Raw genomic sequence first — 19,576 nt, forward strand, 5'->3', positions numbered from 1 at the left:
GCCCTCGAATGGGACCCCTGGAGACCGACGCCAGCGATTCACGCATACACCAGTCAGCTACTAGAGTCAGAATCCTTATCTCTTGGATGCCAGGGGTGGGGCCTGGTTCGCCCGTCCCGACTGCATCTCGAGCGCCTCTATGAGCCTCCCAGAGATAAGCAACAAGCTCGCAAGCCTCTGTTTCGTCGTATTGCTCCCCGTTCCCTTTCGGCGCCGTCCAATCATTGCTCTTCCAAAGCACTTTACTGAGTATCCTAGACAGGCAAAGACCGTCGAGATAAGGCATGGGCCCGGAGTAAGAGGCTATTCTTCTCGCCTTATCGGCTCAGAGTGCTTCGCTATCCTGACGATGAGAGTCGCAAGAGCGGACAGCCAGCGCCACCTACCCAATCTCAGGATCTCGCCTCCTCGTCAATATCGGTGCTTAATGGAAACCGGGCTTCTTTCAGCTGGGTCGTGAACATCTGGGGAAAGCCTCGACTTATCAACCTTGCCATCAACGATCTCACCCGCGATCTAATCAGCTCTGAACGAGGTTTCCAACGTGCTCGCTCTCTCAGTGACACCATCTCGCTTGGTTCCGAGCCCAACCCCCTGGACAACCTCGCAAGACACACACCCGGGTATACCTGTCAATTCTTCGAGCTTCTCCTTGGCTCCCGGCCATCAAGAGGGTCGAGTGGATCGAGACAAAACGTGCAGCACCGGGACTGTCCTTCGAGACACTGTCCTAGTCCTCCAACCTACATACGCTACAGGAAGAATTGTGTCATTTCCGCCCTTCTCCCGGTCAGAGATTCTTATCAGAGAGATCGACAGGCTAGCCCGCTATTAAGGCTACCGCACAAGTTGGTCCGGTCTGGTCTCTGGGCGCCGCTTGGCCGCCTCCATCACACCCGCACCTCTCTTTCACCCTCTCGATTGCGGCCCCCCCTCCCTTGCCCTTCCCCTTGTATCTCCACTGGTAGAGCAAGGGATTGCTCACGGCAGATTTGATTTGGCCTAGCGCGTCGTTCTTCCGGAGATGCTCAAACCGTTTCCAATCTCTAGAACCGCATGTCAATCAATTGCAAGCAGCCATATAAGACCTCGTCACTGAGCCTTCAAGGTGTATTGTCCGGAGAGAACATCATCCAACAACTCGACGACATTGTTACAGAGATTCTTACGACAGATCTCAACCCGGGGCCCTCTCGAAAAGCTTCCCGTCCCATTATTGACGACTTACACGAACCTCCCTAAGCCGATACTACAAACTCCAGATCACGAGCCCGAAGCATCACGAACAACAACCTCAAAACTTGCAAAATGCAACTTTCTGTTCTTTGGAGGGCACCTGAGGTGAACCCTGTCAATCGCAAGGCCCGCAGTATTCCGGTCTTGAACATTTTCAATGTCTATGCGCGCGCGTTCCACTTCTCATGGCTTGGCTTCATGATTGCCGTGCGTATAAGCCGCCCGGACACTCAATAAATCGGGCCTCATCGCTGACTTGACACGTAGTTCTGGGCATGGTACACTTTCCCACCGTTGTTGACGGTGACCATCAAGAAGGACCTGAAGTTGACTAACGCCCAAGTCGCCAACTCCAACATTGTTTCTTTGGTCGCGACACTATTTATGCGCCTCATCGCCGGCCCTGCTTGTGACCGATTTGGTTCCCGCATCGTCTTCGGCTCCCTATTGCTCATCGGCACACTGCCCATTGGCCTTGCTCCGTTGGTTACGAATGCCACAGGCCTCTACATCAGCCGTTTCTTCATTGGTGTCCTTGGCGCGACTTTCGTCCCCTGCCAGGTGTGGTGCACAGGCTTCTTCGACAAGAACGTGGTCGGAACTGCCAATGCCCTTGCTGGCGGTTGGGGCAACGCAGGCGGTGGGATAACCTACTTCGTTATGCCCGCTGTCTACGACTCCTTCGTTCATGCACGTGGCTACTCTCCTGGTCAGGCGTGGCGCTTGACCTTCATCGTCCCCGTCATTTGCCTCTTTGTGTGTGGTCTGGGCCTTCTTCTCCTATGCGAAGACACCCCTACTGGCAAATGGGCCGACCGTCATCTCCATGCTCAGGAGAACCTGCAATCTCACGGTGTCAACGCTGTCGTCGATGTTCCTGGGGGCATTACCGATCGTACTGCCGGCTCCATGGCATCTGACGAGGAGAAGAGTAGCACTCACGGAAAGAACGGTGTCATCGCCGGCAACGAAGCTCCTCTCTCCCGCACCGAGATGGTTGAGACCGCTCAAGGAGACACTGTAGTCAACCCGACTTTCAAGGACGCTATGAAGGTTGTTTTTTCTCCTCAGACCGTCTTCCATGTCGCCACCTACGGCTGCTCGTTCGGCGGTGAGCTGGCCATCAACTCCATCCTCTCCTCCTACTACTTGAAGAACTTCCCTTCTCTCGGCCAGACTGGTGCCAGCAACTGGGCCGCCATGTTCGGATTTCTCAACATCATCACCCGCCCTGCCGGCGGTGTCGTGTCTGACCTCCTCTACCGATATGGTGGCCACAATCTTTGGCTCAAGAAGGGCTGGATCACAGTCTGCGGTCTTCTCACTGGCGCTCTCTTGATTCTCATCGGCCAGATCAACCCCCACAAAGAAGCCACGATGTTCGGCCTTGTCTTCCTTATGGCTGTCTTCCACGAGGCAGGAAACGGTGCCAACTTTGGCCTTATCCCTCATGTTCACGGCCACGCCAACGGCATTGTGTCCGGTGTTACCGGCGCTGGAGGGAATTTTGGCGGTGTCATCTTCGCCATCATCTTCCGTTTCATGGACAACGGCACCAACTACGCCAAGGGCTTCTGGGTCATTGGCTGCATCCACATCGCTGTCAACCTTGGTGTTTCCTGGATCCACCCGCTCCCGAAGAACCAGCGCCACTGAGCCTGGGTCTTCGTGAAGGTTGACTGATGACTCTGTTAACGGCCTCTTTATTATTATTCATTGCTGTTTTGCATGCCTTTTGGGAATCGGAGGGATTACGGGAAAATGAGAATGGAGTACGGGAAAGGGCAATATGATATCCAAGGTTAGAATTTAGTGAATAATTTGGTCTTCAAGCAATCTGATGTCTAAACCACCTTGCATCGTCCTTCTGTCGTGTACTCGTATTTTGTGTCATTCCAACAATTTCCCGTAACTTTTGTTTACAATATTTTTGAGGGTTGCATCTGTACATGCAAAAGAATATGCTACCCAAAACGAGACTTTTACTCGCTCCGCATGACGGAAATGTGGATCGCTCTAGTTTCGAAGGATTATCAAGCAACAGGGGCTTTCCTATCTCTCACACGTACCGGTCGCCCAACCAACACACGATTGTTTGAGATATAATACAATTGATCGTACAGTGAGTTGCTCACGAAGCCGACACACAGAGACATGAAGAATCCTGACGTCAATGGTGGCCCCCACACTCGAGAGGGGCAGACCGGCGGACACATTCCCCAGAAACTCCCTCTTGACTGCATGCCATCTTATCTGCACATCTTGATCTGCACCTACCCGAAGGTGCGGCCGTCCAGCCCACGGGGCAGCATCCACCCTCTCGCCTCCACGGTGTAAGTCTCTTTTCACAAAGAGATAAGAGGGACAAGCCATCGTCCGGGGAAGTCTGCGCTAGACGTGCAGGATCCAGGCGCATGCTAAGCTTATCGTCATGCTTAAGCGATTCGGGGTTTGAGAAGGACCTTCCGGGGATGCAGCGATGAACATACAGAATATGACCCATCTTTCCTGTCATGATCATTGAGCTTTACAACATCCTTCCATCTAAGGATTTTGACTGTTGATAGTGTTTCTTCAAGAATTATGGACTATGGACTGGGAGAGAAACTGAAGAATTGACCTGAAAAGGGCAGCGCTCGGTCAGCTTTGCAGCAGGGTGTATTTCTGAATAGCTCGGAGCCTCTACTTCGACCAATGAGTACTGGGGGAGCTTTGAATCCCTTTTTTTGCGGCTCCCAGACACCGAGAACAAGTCGACTTCTCTCCAAGTTTCAGAGGCTTCGGGCAAGACAAGTAGGATGCCTGGAGACCTTAACTCCCTCCTAGAAACAAAAGACAGAATCATGGGTGGATTCAATTGGCTCTTTCAGCCGTATCGTCCACTCTGATAAGAGATTCCCCGAGGCTTTGCCACTTGGACGCCAGATCACGTGAAGACGAGAGCCGATGCATGACTAATCCTGGATAGACGCGCCGACACGCTAAGTAGGTAAAGTGGTGGGGGTTAAACGCGGTCGACATCACCATCGCGCAGCTGTGTAAACATCAACGGCTGACCTTGCAACGATCTACCAAAGTGCCTCATTCACGCCCAGGCCGTCCCCGATGACGTCTATCAACCCCAGTGCACAACTCTTGCAGTCGGATAAATGACTCGAAACAACCTCGGGGATCAAGTCTCCTGGCTGCTGAGTAACGTCGCGATATCCAAACCCACCGATCTCTTCTTCCCACCAGCTCGCGATCCCCTTGGCCCCGCATCGTCGCAGTCGCAGAGCCGCTTCAGCAGCTCAAACTCTCAACAAGGGCTTCCAAGCCATTCGATTTCTCAACCAATACCCGATTTTTCGCCTGTAGGAACCGCACTTCATGCCTTCAACGCGGTGGAACAGCCACAAGATACTAGGGTGGCAACAGCAGGAAGCTCTGCCTCAATGGCGAGGCTGACCTCGTCTGCGAGGCATAGGAAGCCCTCGCTGGCAATGAAGCAGCAGCAGTTGCTGACACCATCCTCGACGACAAGTGGTGGGCGGTTTCAGCAAGCTTATACGGCGAAGCTGCAGCAAGAAGGTGAGCATAGGTCATAGTCTCAAGCTCACTTGTATTGACCCGATGCAGACGCACAACTAGGGCGAATCAGCCGAAACCTTCCGTCATCTTCTCAAGAAGAAAGACGAAAAACTGCACCCGCAGGTACACCGGATTTCCTCGATGACGATGACGACGAAATCCTCGATTTGACTGGCAATGATATGATCATGTCATCAGACTCTATGGCATTTGACGACGAAGTTGCAGCATGGAACGACGTGCATGCTCCAATCCCAGACCCGTTGGTCAAACGTGGCCAGAAGAGAAAAAGCACAGAGATGAGCAAGACAGAGTTGGACTCAGACTCCAACTCGGATGAATTTCCGGACATCTACAAGACACTGGGAACACCGGCCCCCAAGGGTAGTCGTTCAGTCAAGGGACCAAAGACTATACCGTCAAGTATTCGTCGGGCGACTACTGACAGCGGCGTTATCGAGGAACGGACCATCACGCAGACAATCAGCCGGACGCAGCGCACCTACAAGATGACGGACGAAGGGAACGGGAGCGGGACCCCGCGCCGCATACCTATGGCATTGGGAGCCCAGCAGGCCCTTGGAAGGACTCCGAGCAAAGCGCTACAAATACCATCAAGCCCCGAATCGAGCAGCAAAATCAAGCCACTGAATCTCCAAGCGAGCACGAACAACAAGCAACGTAGCAGACCTCGGGTTATCCAAGATTCCGACGACGACGAGTTTGGTGATGAAGATATTGATGATGAGCTTCTTGCTACGCCGAGCAGACGTACCGGAGTACTGTTGACAGCAAGATCAAGACCGTCGTCAATTCCTTTGGATGATTTGGAGTTGTCTGACGGACTTGTGGCCCCCGATACTCCCTCCAGGTCTGACTCATCGGTGTTGCAAGCTGCAAATCATCGCACACCAGCCGAGGCGCATCAGATGAAACCCCTACCCCGACAGGACATGAACAAGCCACTGTCCCAACAAAGCGCCTCATCCCAGGGGCAGAAACCAGCGATACTTAAGTTCATCTTGAGCAACCCAGACTCTCTGGAGGCCAAGGAGAAAATGATTCAGGATCAGCTCGAGCAGAACTCAAAGGAGTATGCAAGAGTTCTACGCGAGGGCTCAAGAGATGACCGCGCCCAAGTCAAGAGCGCAAAGGAGTTGCTGTTGAAGCAACAAGCTGGCTTGAAGGAAGTTTCCGACCTTCTCAGGTCTCACGCCATGCTCATGGATGAGAGAGAGTCTCTTGCAATGCATATCGCCGATGCTTACGATGAAGGCCGCGACACTGAAGAGGACGAGAATCGTTTAGATGGCCTCGCGGACAAAGTTGGGGACTTGGAACAATCCATTGGCCAGCTTCTTCCTGGTGTTGGCATAGACGACGAATCTTTTATCGAAGATTATCGTAGATCAAAGTCGATCGTCATGAGTACTCAGCCCGGCAACAAAGATCTGTCCCGGACATCAAGGGATGGGCAAGCGACCACAGAGATGGACAATCAAGTTATCCATCAGACGCAGTTTCCTGGGTCGTCCAGACTCACCGATCCCAGGGATTGTTCGCCCCCGCCGTTTCTCCGAGGCAGACCCGAGCCGTCGAGGAGCGCAAGTGTCAAGCAGTCCCGGCGGGATGAATTCGATGACGACTTTTTTGACGATATTGAAGATGATTTTGACCCATTTCATCCTGCTGCGCCACAAGTGCTCAGACCGACGCCGAATCGCCGAACTCCTCTTAAGAAAACCCGCCCGCGTGCTCAAGAGATGTCGAGCGATTATGGCGATGATACCGACGCAGACATGCTTGCGCTCGCTCAGGACTTCGAACTTCGCCAATCTTCATCCGCCGAAACCACTAGGGGCAGGGGTGTGCTTGCTGCAACCTCGGGCAACGCTAGCCAGCTCTCAAGGGCTATCGAACCCTTGAAGAAAAGGGAGCCGGCAAAAGCGAAGCTGTCAATCCCTCCCGAGCTGATGAAACATTCATGGTCTGCAGACGTGCGGAAGGCCCTGAAAGACAGATTCAGGATGAGAGGATTTCGCTCGAACCAGCTTGAGGCGATCAACGCCACGCTCGCCGGCAAGGACGCCTTCGTGCTAATGCCGACAGGCGGAGGTAAATCTCTTTGCTACCAACTGCCAGCTATAATCAGCAGCGGGAAGACGAGGGGAATCACAATTGTCGTATCCCCTTTGCTCAGTCTCATGCAAGATCAGGTGGACCACATGTCAGCTCTCAACATCCAGGCGGTCTCTCTCAACGGCGAAACGAATGCGCAGAAGCGGAACCAGATATTCTCTTCGTTCAAAGAAAGGAGCCCGGAACTCTATATCCAGCTCCTGTACGTTACGCCAGAAATGTTGAACAACAGTCAGAATTTCATGAGGGCCTTGACGAATCTATATGTTAATAAGAGGCTCGCACGGATTGTCATCGACGAAGCTCATTGCGTCAGTCAATGGGGTCACGATTTCCGCCCAGACTACAAGGCTCTCGGCAAACTCCGTCATCAATTCCCTACAGTTCCAATCATTGCACTTACGGCGACGGCGACCCAGAACGTCATTGTTGACATCAAGCACAATCTGGGCATGGACAGCTGCCAAGTGTTTTCCCAGAGCTTCAACCGGCCAAACCTCACGTACGAGGTTCGCAGGAAAGAAAAGGAGCTGATCCACAAGATCGCTGATCTGATTATGTCCAAGTATGACGGCCAGTGTGGAATCATCTATACTCTGTCGAGAAAGACTTCTGAGCAGGTGGCCGAAAAACTCCGATCCCAATACGGTGTGAAAGCAAACCATTATCATGCGCAAATGACGCCTGAAGACAGAATCAGAGTGCAGCGAGAATGGCAAGCAGACAAGATTCATGTCGTCGTAGCAACGATTGCTTTTGGCATGGGCATTGACAAACCTGACGTACGATTTGTCATTCACCACTCGGTCCCCAAGAGTCTGGAAGGCTACTACCAAGAAACAGGACGTGCCGGAAGAGATGGCAACCCCTCGGACTGCATTCTGTTCTTTGGATACCAGGATGTCGCCACCTTGAAGAAGATGATTGCAGATGGCGAGGGTAGCGAGGTGCAAAAAGAACGACAAAGGATTATGCTCAACAGGGTCACTGCTTTCTGCGACAACCGGGAGAATTGCCGTCGTGTTGAAATTCTTCGCTACTTCGGAGAGGTCTTCAACTCGGATGACTGCGAGAAGACGTGCGACAACTGCAGAGCGGGGGCCGTATTTGAACAGCATGACTTTTCTGAACTTGCCAACGCCGCCATTCGGACCATTGAGCTTCACGAACGCCTGACTATAAATCAGTGCAGTGAGATTTTGATGGGAAAGAAGTACCAAAGGACGATTGATCCCCATCCTGACGATCCCCACGGCATCGCCAAGGGGATGAAGAAGCACGAGATCGAGCGTATCCTCGACAGGCTCACAGCCGAAGAGGCTCTTGAAGAGGAGAACGTAGTAAACAAGAGGGCCGGCATCGCGATCCAATACCTCATTGTAAGTCATCATACCAGCGTGGTCTGGTTATCAGCCAACTAATTTGCTCCTAGGTTGGCCGCAATGCTCATTTGTTCACCAACGGGCGCCGCAAACTGCTATTGTCGGTCCAGGTCTCTGATAGGAATAGAGAACCGTTGGCACCAAAGCCGAAAAAGCGGACTAAAAGAAGCAAGAAGGACGACGAGCAGGATCTAGACGAGGAGCCATCAAGACGTCTGCCGCCTTCGACGAATGTTTCCTCGCCCGCCCAAGCCCGAACAACTCTCAACGCGAGGAAGAAGGGCAAGGCTCTAGCGGTCATCGTTGATTCTGACGAAGAAGATGAGATGGTGCGACATGAGGCCGAAGACCAGGATCTTTCTACGCACTCAAACGGCTACGCCAAAGACGGCTTCGTCATGTCTGACAACGATTCCGACGACGGATTCGAGCCACTGCCCAAGTCTCGCAAGCGAGGAAATACCTCTAGGGATATTGGGCCTCGTATCGAAGGCGACGGACGTTTGGTCGGCCTTGATGAACTGCATCAAGACGTCGTGCACAACTTTGTCGAGGAGGCAAAGCAACTTGAAGAGTCTTTGCGCAACGCGCAGGGTCTCCGGAAACCTCTCTTTTCCGAGAAGAGCTTTCAGGAAATGGCCATTCGGTGGACAACGACTCTACCTCAGATGTGCCAGATTGTAGGGATCGAGCCAGAGAAAGTGGACAAGTTCGGAAACAAGTTCATCCCTCTGATCAAGCGCTTCCAAAGCAACTACAGGGCCATGATAGGCACAGAGGATGGGGACGAAGACATGAGTGCGGGCGAGCAGGACATAGTAGACCTGATCAGCTCCGACGAGAACGAGGACGATGAGGAAGGGGAAGAGGAAGAGGAATCCTCGAAGTATTTTAGTAGCGGTCCGCCTCCCCTCGTGCCTGCCGTCCAGGAGTGGAACGAGCGAATGAGGGAACTTGACACAGCCCCCCCATCTCGAACCTCATCGTCGAACTCCACACGAGGTCGCGGCGCAGGTGCCCGGGGCGGCCGAAGATCGGGCTCTCGCAAAAGCTCCAGCACGTGGGCGGGCTTCAAGAAGCAAGGGGGTGGCGTAGCCAAAAAGAAGGCAACTGGCGGTGCAAGCAGGAGGAACGGCGGCGGTGCGACTGTTGCAGGCTCGAAGAACAGCTCTATGACGAGCTATGTCTCCAGAGGCGGGAAGAGAGGCGGCCGGGGAGGTGGCGGCGGCATTGGACTGATGCCGCATTGAGGGAACGGAGAATTGGGTAGCGGAGGGGCGACAGGGACTGAAGAGATATGACAGACACGAGAAGACAAACACTGACACCCACGGCGACGGAGGAACCTGTCTCATTGCAAGGCATGGCTTTTTATGGGGGAAAAAAGATGAAGTGGTTGAGTGATAGACATGATGGGGGATTCTCTTCATGTTCTATGCATCTTCACGGCGGCGAAGTTAACGATTACGCATGAACAGTCCTTGGGTTTGCACGACAGGCATCGGTCGGTCAATAGGCGATATCATCTCTGCGGCGCAATCAAGGCACATTTGGCACTTCCCCCCCCTTAAAAAGGAGAATAATTAAATTCGACGGTATCCCCCCTCCTCTTCATAGTTCACACCTCCTCCTACTCATCATGTCCTTCCTCTACATGACCCCCAGTCCATATTTTGTACACCTTCTGTGTACTACGGGCAATCGTGACCGTCAAGTGGTATATGGTAGCACAACCCGCCGCTATAGGGATGGAGATACTTTCCTTGAAAGTACTACTATCAATTTGCGTCTTTCCGCGTAATAGCTAAGCGACGACTTCCATACTTCCCGCAACGGCCACTTTCTTCCTACACAATTCCATAAAATACCCCGGTGTCATATCGAAGGCTATCAAGTCTGGTCGGGATGTCCAACAAATTCGTGGCAATACCAATGATATTTCTTTGAGGTTCTCTTTTCCCGAGGGGGTATAGCCTTGACGCCTATTGCTCTGGGTTTCCATCTCCAACCTGCCTAGCATGACGATTCAAGCCGGCCCCACGGAGTTGCCTTCCCAGATACCGCCCAAAACCAGACTCCGTCATCTCTCCCTGGTATAATGTACTAAAAGACTGTCAGACAGGTACTGTTCCTGCCTTAGGTAGAATAAAAAAACGCCCGTCCGTTGAAGAATCCTAAACTGACGCCTCGCCATAAAACAATGGAAATAGAACCGTTCAGTGGCACTGCTGTGAAGCCATCAATGGTGGTATACGAATATGTACAACTCTTCTTTCGTGTCGTGTCGAAACCGCACTGAGTCAGCCGCGTTCGCTCGGAAGGCTGGTCAATGGTGTTCGTTAGGTCCGCCAGCGGGGCCTGCCCCTCACATTCGTGATTGCATCGTCATACTGAGGGATCGCTGTCAACGGTAAACTGAACGCTCTCCGTTGCCCAGATAACAGAGAGTCCTAACCTCTCCATCGGGGCTTGTTGCTCATTGTGCTCTTTGACAGCTCAGGAAGGGTTTTACGCGTGGTATTACGCGATGGTGCGCGCCCCAGTGGGGTTTCCCTGCCGCTCGTCACGCTGCTGGCCTTGGGTTGTGGCAAAAGACTAGTTCGTCTAGTGGAAGCCAGGGAGCTCGAAGGACGGCTTGGTACCGTTCTGTCGGCGAAAGAGTGAAGTCTGGGTGGTTGCAAAGATGAACGTCGGCTCGACTGGGACTCGAGGCCTGAAGTGGACACAGACGAAGATAAGCGCGGTTTGGATAGTGTTTGCTGGGAATAGGGGCCAGGCGACGCCAAACGCTCTCGGAACGACAGTTTCGAGGGTGCTCTCTTAGTGGGCGTGTCCTCGGGCATGGGTGACGCGGATGACTCCCGGGTAAGGGGTGTACGGAGGTTCGGCACCCTTGAACCGCTGGGCGAAGATGCCCCTGGGGTCAGTGAGGATGGCGGTCGTGCAGCCGGTGACGTCTTCCTGGCATAGGGGCTAGGACAAGTGAGAGTCAAGGGTTTGAAATTGTGACCAATACCAACGTCCGTGGTGTTGGTCGAGCTGTTCCACCTGGGGCGGTTTGGCTGCGTCGACTGAGGTCTGGGAATGTTGCCTGTGGATGGCGTGCCGAGCCTCGAAGTCATGTTTGACAGTCGAGAATTCAAGGGCTTGCGTGGCAGCTGCGAGGACGGCGTTGGCAACGACGACTGCCTTCGACCGGACGGCTGTGGTAGGTGACTGTTGGTGCTCACCGAGCGGTTCTTGGCAAACTTATTGGCAGGAGTCTTGGGTTCGAAACCGAGGCTGGACATGATGACGGAGGAGGGCGGAGAGCTGCCGGGTGTCTCGCGGCCACTGCCTATTGTTGAGCGATCATTCGACAACATGCTGGAGATGGAGTCTCTCAACTGCTGGCCGCGGGTATCCGCTTGCACTTCGTCCACAACCACATCCATCTCTCTCATTTCGTCCTTGAGCGAGTCCCACTTGGCCTGCATTTCGGCATGCAGGCGGAGGATCTCGCCGTTGACTGTTAACCGGTCTTTAACACCCTTGTCAATGATTGCAAGTACTCGCTCAATGGCCGGGCCGTAGTGCGTCTTCTTGGCATCATAGCTCTCGATTTTCTTGATCATCGTAGGCGGGTTGCTCAAGTGCATACCTGAGTCGACCGACTCCCTCAGCTTGTGCATCGACCTCTCGACAGACTCGATCATCTTCTGAGCCTGTCTTCCGGCGCCGCGGAAGACAATGACCCAGCGGTCTTCACCCAACTCTTTACGAAGCGATTCGGCATCCTTTTCCAGCCTTTTGTAGTTACCGTCAAGACCGTTTCGTCGCATGTCCAACTCTTCGCAGGCTGTAGGGAAAGACTTCTCTGCTCGAGCGGCGAAAACGGCGAGCCTCATGGGCAGAAAGTCCAACGATGCGCGCAACGGCTGCATCCGGGCGAATAGAGCCAACAGACTTGAGTCGTCCTGGGATAGTGCTGGGGTCCCTGGCGAGGTTGATCCGGGGCTGAGCGGCAGGCCAGCAAGGCTAAAACGGTTCTGAGCCTGTGTTCTGTTTGCGGGAAGAGGAGTGTCGTCAACGATGTTCTCCAAGTCTCCGATGTCGACGCCGTCGCCGCCAGCGGCAGCCATCAAAGACTTATGGCGACGTTCTTCCATTTCGAAAACCAGACGGCTCAGTTCCTCCATCTCGCTCTGGATATCCCCGAGAACATTGTTCCAGAGCTCTTCCCACTCCATCGCTATCTCGACTTGTCCTTTGACAGTGTTCAGCGCCGCTTTAATGTTCGCCCACTCTTCAATAATGGATTCCATTTGGGAAACGGCACGATGGAGGTCCTCGGAAGGCACGTTGCCAATGTCTTCGCGGCCTTGCAGCTCCTCGATGGCACCGACGTAGACTTTGATCAACTTCTCGAAACGATGGATGGCATTCTCGACCTCCTCCAGTCCTTCTCGACCACCTGCGGCGGCCCACTCGACGTCATCATCGCTGTCCAAGCCACTGATGACCTCCGATGCCTTGTAAATCCAGCTTCTTATCTGTTCCGCGGCGTTGATGAGAGCCTTTGATGCAACTTGTGCTGTCGGGATGGCAGACACCTTGCTGGACAAGGACTCGGCATCAGGAAGTTGAAGGGATGTTAGTTGAGCAAGCTGATTGGCGAAAGATGCGCGGGAAAGTGTATAAATAGAGCCAGGCCGCTGATGGCCGGGGTTGAAGTATGACGCAAGATCGGGCGTGAACTCGGTTGCAGGGACGGGCGGCGTGTCTTTCGGAGGAGGAGGTGGCGGTTGATCGGAGGGGGACTGAGCGGCGCTACGTTCGAGATGCTCTCGTCGAGTCTCGAGTTGGACCTTTGTGCCGTTTCCATTCGTGTGGTCGGGCAAACGGTATTTGTGTGTCTCCATGTCCAGGGGTTCGGTAGTTGTAATCTCGGGTAGAACGAGAGACGCGCCCTGGGCAACGTCTATTGAGGACGAGAATACCTCAGTGCAGGGCTCTTCTCTCGAGGCAGTCGAGGACGCTGTAGCTGGTCTCGGATCGTCGGACGGTGTGATGCCCTTCCAAGGTCGACCGCGACGATGGATCCTGGACTCGATGGAGCTCGCCTTATGGTTTTCGTCGATTTGGCGGATCTGATCCTCAGGCAGACGCCCGATACGGTCTTGTTGTGTAGGGTGATGGTCTGTCGACTTCTTGTGAGAGGTGAAGCCAAGCGCTTTCAATCGTGCGGCAAGGTTAGGCGAGGGCTTGCGAGTCTGTTTTGTTTTATTTGTTTTTGGTGAGCCGAACGGTGTTGTGTTTGCGGATTGAGAAGTTGCCGGGTGATCGCGGGTTGAGCCTGCGGGCGACTTGTCGTCGGTCGGCGGTTTGTTGTTGTTGTTGATGTTGTTGTTTACAGCATGGGACGGCGGGTTTAGCTGGAAAAGTTGCGGGTTGGAGACGTCAGAGAAGCCCAGGTCTAGGTGTGCTGTGGCAGCGGCATTCTGGGCCTGCAGTGAGTGCTGCGCCCCCTGTGGGTGCTGTGGTTGGTGGTTGGAATATGAGTCTGTGGAAGAGATGGTAGCGGCGTCAGCTGTCGCAGTATTGTTGCTGCAAGTGGTTTCCGGCTGCAAAGCCGAAACCCCCTCGGCCGACATCTGCTCGTATTGTTTCGTGAGCAAACCTTCAAGCAAAACTCCCAACCTCGTCCTTTCCTGGCCTTGGTACCAAGGACGGCCCCGCGTGCCTCCGTAGAGACAGAGTCCTCGTGCCGCTTGCTGTGCTGCAATATTGTACTATCCGTACGTGTCAAGAGCGATGCCGGTGGCTGAGCAAGGTCGTGGGTGGTAGGTAAGTTGGGTCCGGTGGTCCTGGGCTTGAACGAGAACTGGGTCGTTGACTGATCCTCGCTGGGTTCAGTCGGGGCTCCCCAGGCCGACGAATGAGAAGGATGAGTGAGCAGTGCTGGAATGCTGGGAATGCTGGGTGCCTGGGCGAACTCGTCAAGCGCACAGTTGTCAATGCCTTAGTGTCGGTGGGGTTCGGCGACAAGGGGACTCTGGAGAAGGCAGCAGACGGGAATGCAGTCGTTATTGGAACAGACGTATGCGCACTGCAGCCGGAAGCCGTTCGTTGCTGGCGTGGCTCTTTGGGTGACCACACGATTGGGTTGGGTTGGGACGCAGGCAGAGACGTATCCGTCAAGCAGAAGGCAAATGACTGACCGCCCTCGTCTAGCCTAGCTAGGATTGGAAGGGTGTGTGTGAGACGTGATGAGGGGACGGGGTTTCGTAAGGTAAGTAAATAGGTAAAGTAAAGCCTTGGAAATTTGGAAACCAAGATGTAAGGAAGAACGTGGCGGCGGATCGATTCGCACCCGGCGGATTGTCAGGTCGGGTTTCCACTTTAATCGGCGCCCATCGCTTGAATCCGGTCGCGTGGGATGCCGCCGGGTTGGTCCTTGCTCGAGCGCAAGCGTACGGGTGAGAGACGTAGGAAAGGAAAACAGGTGGTGATTAGAGCGCGGCCGGCGAAGCAACGGGTGTAAGTTACGTGTCGCTTCCTCTAGATATTCGGATGTGATGACAAACGGAAGGACGAGAAAGAGAGACGGGAGATGAGAGAGGAAAGGGTTGAAGGATCGGCAACAAGAATGCTGTAAAACGGGACGAGAGGGAGCGATGATGAAAACAAAAAGACGAAAGATAAAATTGCATGAGCATTAGTCAACGCGAATAAGAGAAAGAAAGCACTGGCCAGAAGAAGGAAAGAATGTGCGCGATGACAAGATGGGTGAGAAAGGAGAGAGTGAAAAGGGAAAGGGCGCGTTCTAAAATAAAAATAAAAACCCCAAAAGTGTAACTAAAATCGACATGACTTTTTTGATTTTCTTTTTCTTTTCTTCTGGGAAATGAGTTGGGATGGGATGAGGGAAGGGAATGAATGAATGAGCTTGCTTGCTCGCACAAGACACAAGACAAGACCTGGTACTCAGAATTCTTCTTCTCTCATCCACCCACCCAACGGCATCCCGCTGTGCTTTATCGATTTCCCACAGAGCTATGGATGCTACATTAAGCTAGCCCTGGAGCTCCCCTGGTCTTCGTCTCCTCTTCTCATCAGTCTTTGTGACCTCATCTCCTCCAACCATAGTACATGCCTCGACTGCGTTGCCTCCGTCGTCAACGTTGCGCGGAGGACTTGAGGAGAACATACGCCTGGACGAGGAACGATGTAAGCAGATGATTCGTCGGCTTCACCAACCCCTCCGGTTCTCAATTTGCCTCAAAACCGCCCTCACTACATCCGGCACAGCAGCCAACCATGTCTGTATCTCGCCGTATGGTGACATCGTCGACGAGCACAAACATCACCCTCAACGTTGAGAGAATCCGCGGGTTCTCCGTCCAGTCGCCATTGAGGCTCGCTCCTTGACCACAGGCGATGAAACGCCCCTTGAACCCTCACTCTTTGCACGCTTCGCCCTCGACCATTTGTTGCGACGCAGACGACTCCCAGCGTCTCAGCCTGTACGTACATGCCCCTTCAAGTGTTCATAGAGATGTTCCTGGACATGATCCAACATCCATGCTTCCCTAGGCTGGCGGTCGCCATCTCCCTCAGCGGTTGGTCAATCTCGCTTTGTCATTCATTGGCAAATCATAGCGTCGAGAATTGCCCTTCGCGACAAATTGACCCTGTGTCGTAGCCGTTTTGTCACATTCATCTTACTCAAGGGCTATGGCTTTACCTGCTCCCATAGTTGCAGCCACAAGGCGGACGCACCGCCCAACTGTTTCACGCCCCGTTCGATCGTTCTTTGAAGGAATAGTTGGTGCTACCAGCCATAGTAGTCGGCCTCAGTCGGTCACTAGACAACGGGGCGTTTCCCATCGTTACCCACGAACCACGAGTGCATTCCCCCTCGACTCTCTAGGACTCTTTCGGTGTCGGTGGACCACCACGTTGCCAGACACAGCGCTTATGAGTGAACCTTGACTCTATATTCGCAGCTTACAACGTTGCAGCGGCGTCGCCATTTGTGGTCAGTCGAATTCTCAAAAGGCCTCCCTCTTCTAACGACCCCGGGGGTCAGCGGCCGACGCTGTTCCAGTTCTGGACTGGTCATCCTCCAGCTAGCCGGGAGCCCTGGGCATTTCCGAGTCTTCGAAGATTGGATGAGCCAGGGTGGCCCTGCGCCTTGGGTCGGCGGATCGTGGCCCGTGAGCCGTGGCCCCTCCCCTCCGCTCTCTGCCATCAGTTCCAGACAGTTGGACATGTGTTCTTCGTTTCTTCGGCTAGGGCTACGGCGATGACCGTTGTTGCATCACTTGCGGGCTGGCTGGGAGTCTCCTGTGCGTTTCATAAGAATCGCGAGTCCTGGAATAAGCCGTCTTTGCCTTTATCTCTTATGCCTCTTGCATATGTCAACCTGTACAAAGGCAGCCCGACTGCGTGTTTCTTCTGATTGGCGGCGACGCGACGAAGCAACATTAAGAGAAGCTTATTGTACTAAGGTGCATACATGTATCTGTATGATGTGTGCTTTCATGACTAGGGCGGGTGTAATCGGACTGAGCCGTGACACCGCAGTCTACTGCATGTCGCTCTGCACGTTGAGCCGCGACTTATGCAAGGGACAGTGACAGACACATTTCCCACCAGCATCCGCGATGAATGACTCCGCCCGCAAAGCACAGCATGTTATCATTCTGGGCTAGGGGGTGGCGGATATCGATAGTTGAGCGGACCGTGGACCGTGGTGTATGTATAATGTACTGGAGTGCAGCGCCACCGATCATCTTTGGAGTGGTGAGTGGAGAACCTCCTTCCATTACCGATATAGAATTGGGTTGGCACGATGGCTTGCATATCACTTGCATTACCGGAATCACAGGGTTGAAGGCAGGATCTGGCGGACAGAGCGAAAAATGAGAAGTATGTGCGAGACACATAAGGGAATCGCCTTTGAACGACCCAAAGACAGCAACGTGCTCCTTTCCCGGGATTCTCATTAGCGATTTTCGGCGCGCATTTCACTACTTTCTCTCCACAAGACACCTGTGACAAGCCCGTCAAACGACTACAGTAATCCCTCAATCAAAGTCACCCATGGCTTCGTCTCACAGGTAACCCGTCAGATAAGATTATGGAGGAAGAGGGAAGTGACAACTTGAGCCAAATCAACCACAACAGCGACCATTCGGTCGGCGGACGGGATATGTCTCGTCTCTCTGCGCAACAGCCCGACAGGGTCAGGCGCGGGGATGATGGCCCGGAGAGGCCACGGGAAAGGCCGGCCCGCAGGTAGTAGGTGCGGACAGGGCGAGGGAGCTTAGAGAGGAAGGGAAAGGGCCTCGGGGCCCGGGCTGGCCCTTGGTGCCATGTGGCCGAGGTTGCGCAACGACGACGTTTCGATTTTGATTCGGTCCCCAAGCCTGAGGCGTCATTGTTGCGGTTTGCGCGGGCATGAGAGACACTTGTTCGCCGATCAAACATCTGTTAGTTGCCAGCTGCCTACGAATCCAGTACAAAATACTTTGTACACGTGTAGAGCAAGAGATGAGGCGAGAAGGAGTAATCGTCTGGGATTGACAGCGGATTTACATGCGAGGGGCGTTCGGCTAAATCTCGATGTCGGGACACACGGAGGGCCATTTGGCGGAATGAGATTATCCACTTGTGCCCTTTGTTGGCCGGGGGAGAGAGAGAGAGAGAGAGAGAGAGAGTTGCTGGAGATGGATCAAAATTCGAACCCCTAAGATTGAGAATGCCATCGCCACGGGGAGTTCGACTGGACGACGACGGGCGACGGCAGACGGGAGAAGGTGAAGAAAGATACCCACCTGACCTGGGGTTATGCAGAAGTATTGGGCTGCATATCGACACATGTCTTGGGCTGCAGCTTGCCTTGCTCCCTACTCAATATACCTACCCAGGTACCTGCCTATCGTTGCTTAGTTGACGTGAATGAGTTCCCTGCGGACATGTCTCGTTGAGACTCTATGTAATTGGATGTAAAGCAACAATTCCACAGCTGAATAAGAAGACGACAATCCCCTCTTGACTTGGCCTATGTCGAAGGGAAACTTGGAGCTTGCTTGCTCAATCGACCTGCTACACTAGAACAACGCATCTTCTCATCACACCATCGATTCCCAAGTGCAGGCAGGATCAACATCTCAGTCGTTTTGTTTGATACTTGGACGCAGAAGGTTTCCCCTTCGTTCACATCGGTTTGGAGGCCGGCAAACAGCAATCAAAGCCTCATCAGACCAGCAACGACAACCGCGTGTTGTGTTCGCTCTTTTCATAATTACCTACAGCAAGGACAACTTACAAGCACCCGTTTTGTTCCCACCTTCCCCTCTCCTTTCCTTTGCAACTGTAGCTGGTGCACTTTTCTCCCCCACCTTCGGAGACGCGACGTTCAATTTAAACGGCCCTCCCTGGTAGCCCGCGCTCGCCACACTCCATTGGATCCCCAATCTGCCCGCTGGAGACTTTTCTGTCACCAGAGAGAGATTCGCCCTCGGTTCTCTTACGGGAAACCAATCTGGTAGTTCCCACTGACGCAACTGGAACGAGGATCTGAGCCAGACACGGCCAAGCGACCAAACACCTACACCACACTGCACTGCTGCTGCCACTTGCACCCTCACCTGCTGCTGTGGCCACGCCCAACATAAACCCCTGACGCCCAAAAGTCGCGTCGTGTCAGAGCTCCCGGGGACAGGCATAGGCACACACACACACACACACCCGACTCACCATTCTTTCTCCTGAACCCACGGCAACGGCCTTTCCTTTCGCCTTACCGTTACCGAATTAGCCTTTTGCCTTGCGTGTGTTTACCGGCCAGGGTAGGTCGTAGTCCAGAAGTAAACTTTCTCTATTCCGCTTCGTCCAACCTGACCTGGCATTCATCACTTCTTGGACTTTCGCCATTACCAAGTCGTTCGTCGTGCGTCCCTCGAACCACCAGCACACGTTCTTTCGTCCAAATCACATTGCCTGTCTACTTCTGGACGCTGCTGTGCACCCAGTCTTGCTTGGCGCCTTTACACGCAATCCCTTTTGCTCTGTACATACCTTTCTGCGACATTGGGTTGTCCCGGCCCCCTCACGTTGCCTAGCGTAGAGCTTCAGTTCGCCGTCGACACTCGGCTGAGACGAAACATCAACATACCCCCTTCGGTCGTTACAGTAGCGTTTGACAGCTCTATTCGCAACCCAGGGCCGACCGGATTTCTATACTCTTCCCTGATCTTGAG

General features: G+C 53.6%; 3 protein-coding genes across 3 annotated transcripts; 2 read left to right on the top strand and 1 right to left on the bottom strand.

Annotated features, from left to right (window-relative positions):
- Window positions 1-1,308: 1,308 nt before the first annotated feature.
- On the top strand, window positions 1,309-2,892 carry CH63R_00631 (Nitrite transporter; the record flags this gene model as incomplete). The annotated part of the gene is made up of 2 exons (XM_018295606.1): window positions 1,309-1,443; window positions 1,504-2,892. The coding sequence occupies 2 exons, from the start codon at window positions 1,309-1,311 to the stop codon at window positions 2,890-2,892; spliced, it is 1,524 nt and encodes a 507-aa protein (XP_018163968.1).
- Window positions 2,893-4,385: 1,493 nt separating this feature from the next.
- Window positions 4,386-9,577, top strand: CH63R_00632 (RecQ family ATP-dependent DNA helicase; the record flags this gene model as incomplete). The annotated part of the gene is made up of 3 exons (XM_018295607.1): window positions 4,386-4,806; window positions 4,855-8,324; window positions 8,378-9,577. The coding sequence occupies 3 exons, from the start codon at window positions 4,386-4,388 to the stop codon at window positions 9,575-9,577; spliced, it is 5,091 nt and encodes a 1,696-aa protein (XP_018163969.1).
- A 1,200-nt stretch (window positions 9,578-10,777) lies between these two features.
- Window positions 10,778-13,960, bottom strand: CH63R_00633 (Karyogamy protein; the record flags this gene model as incomplete). The annotated part of the gene is made up of 1 exon (XM_018295608.1): window positions 10,778-13,960. One exon carries the CDS (start codon window positions 13,958-13,960, stop codon window positions 10,778-10,780), a length of 3,183 nt encoding a protein of 1,060 aa, XP_018163970.1.
- Between the last annotated feature and the right edge of the window lie 5,616 nt (window positions 13,961-19,576).

The sequence above is a fragment of the Colletotrichum higginsianum genome, chromosome 1 (genome assembly GCF_001672515.1).
Source record: "Colletotrichum higginsianum IMI 349063 chromosome 1, whole genome shotgun sequence".
NCBI lineage: Eukaryota > Fungi > Ascomycota > Sordariomycetes > Glomerellales > Glomerellaceae > Colletotrichum > Colletotrichum higginsianum.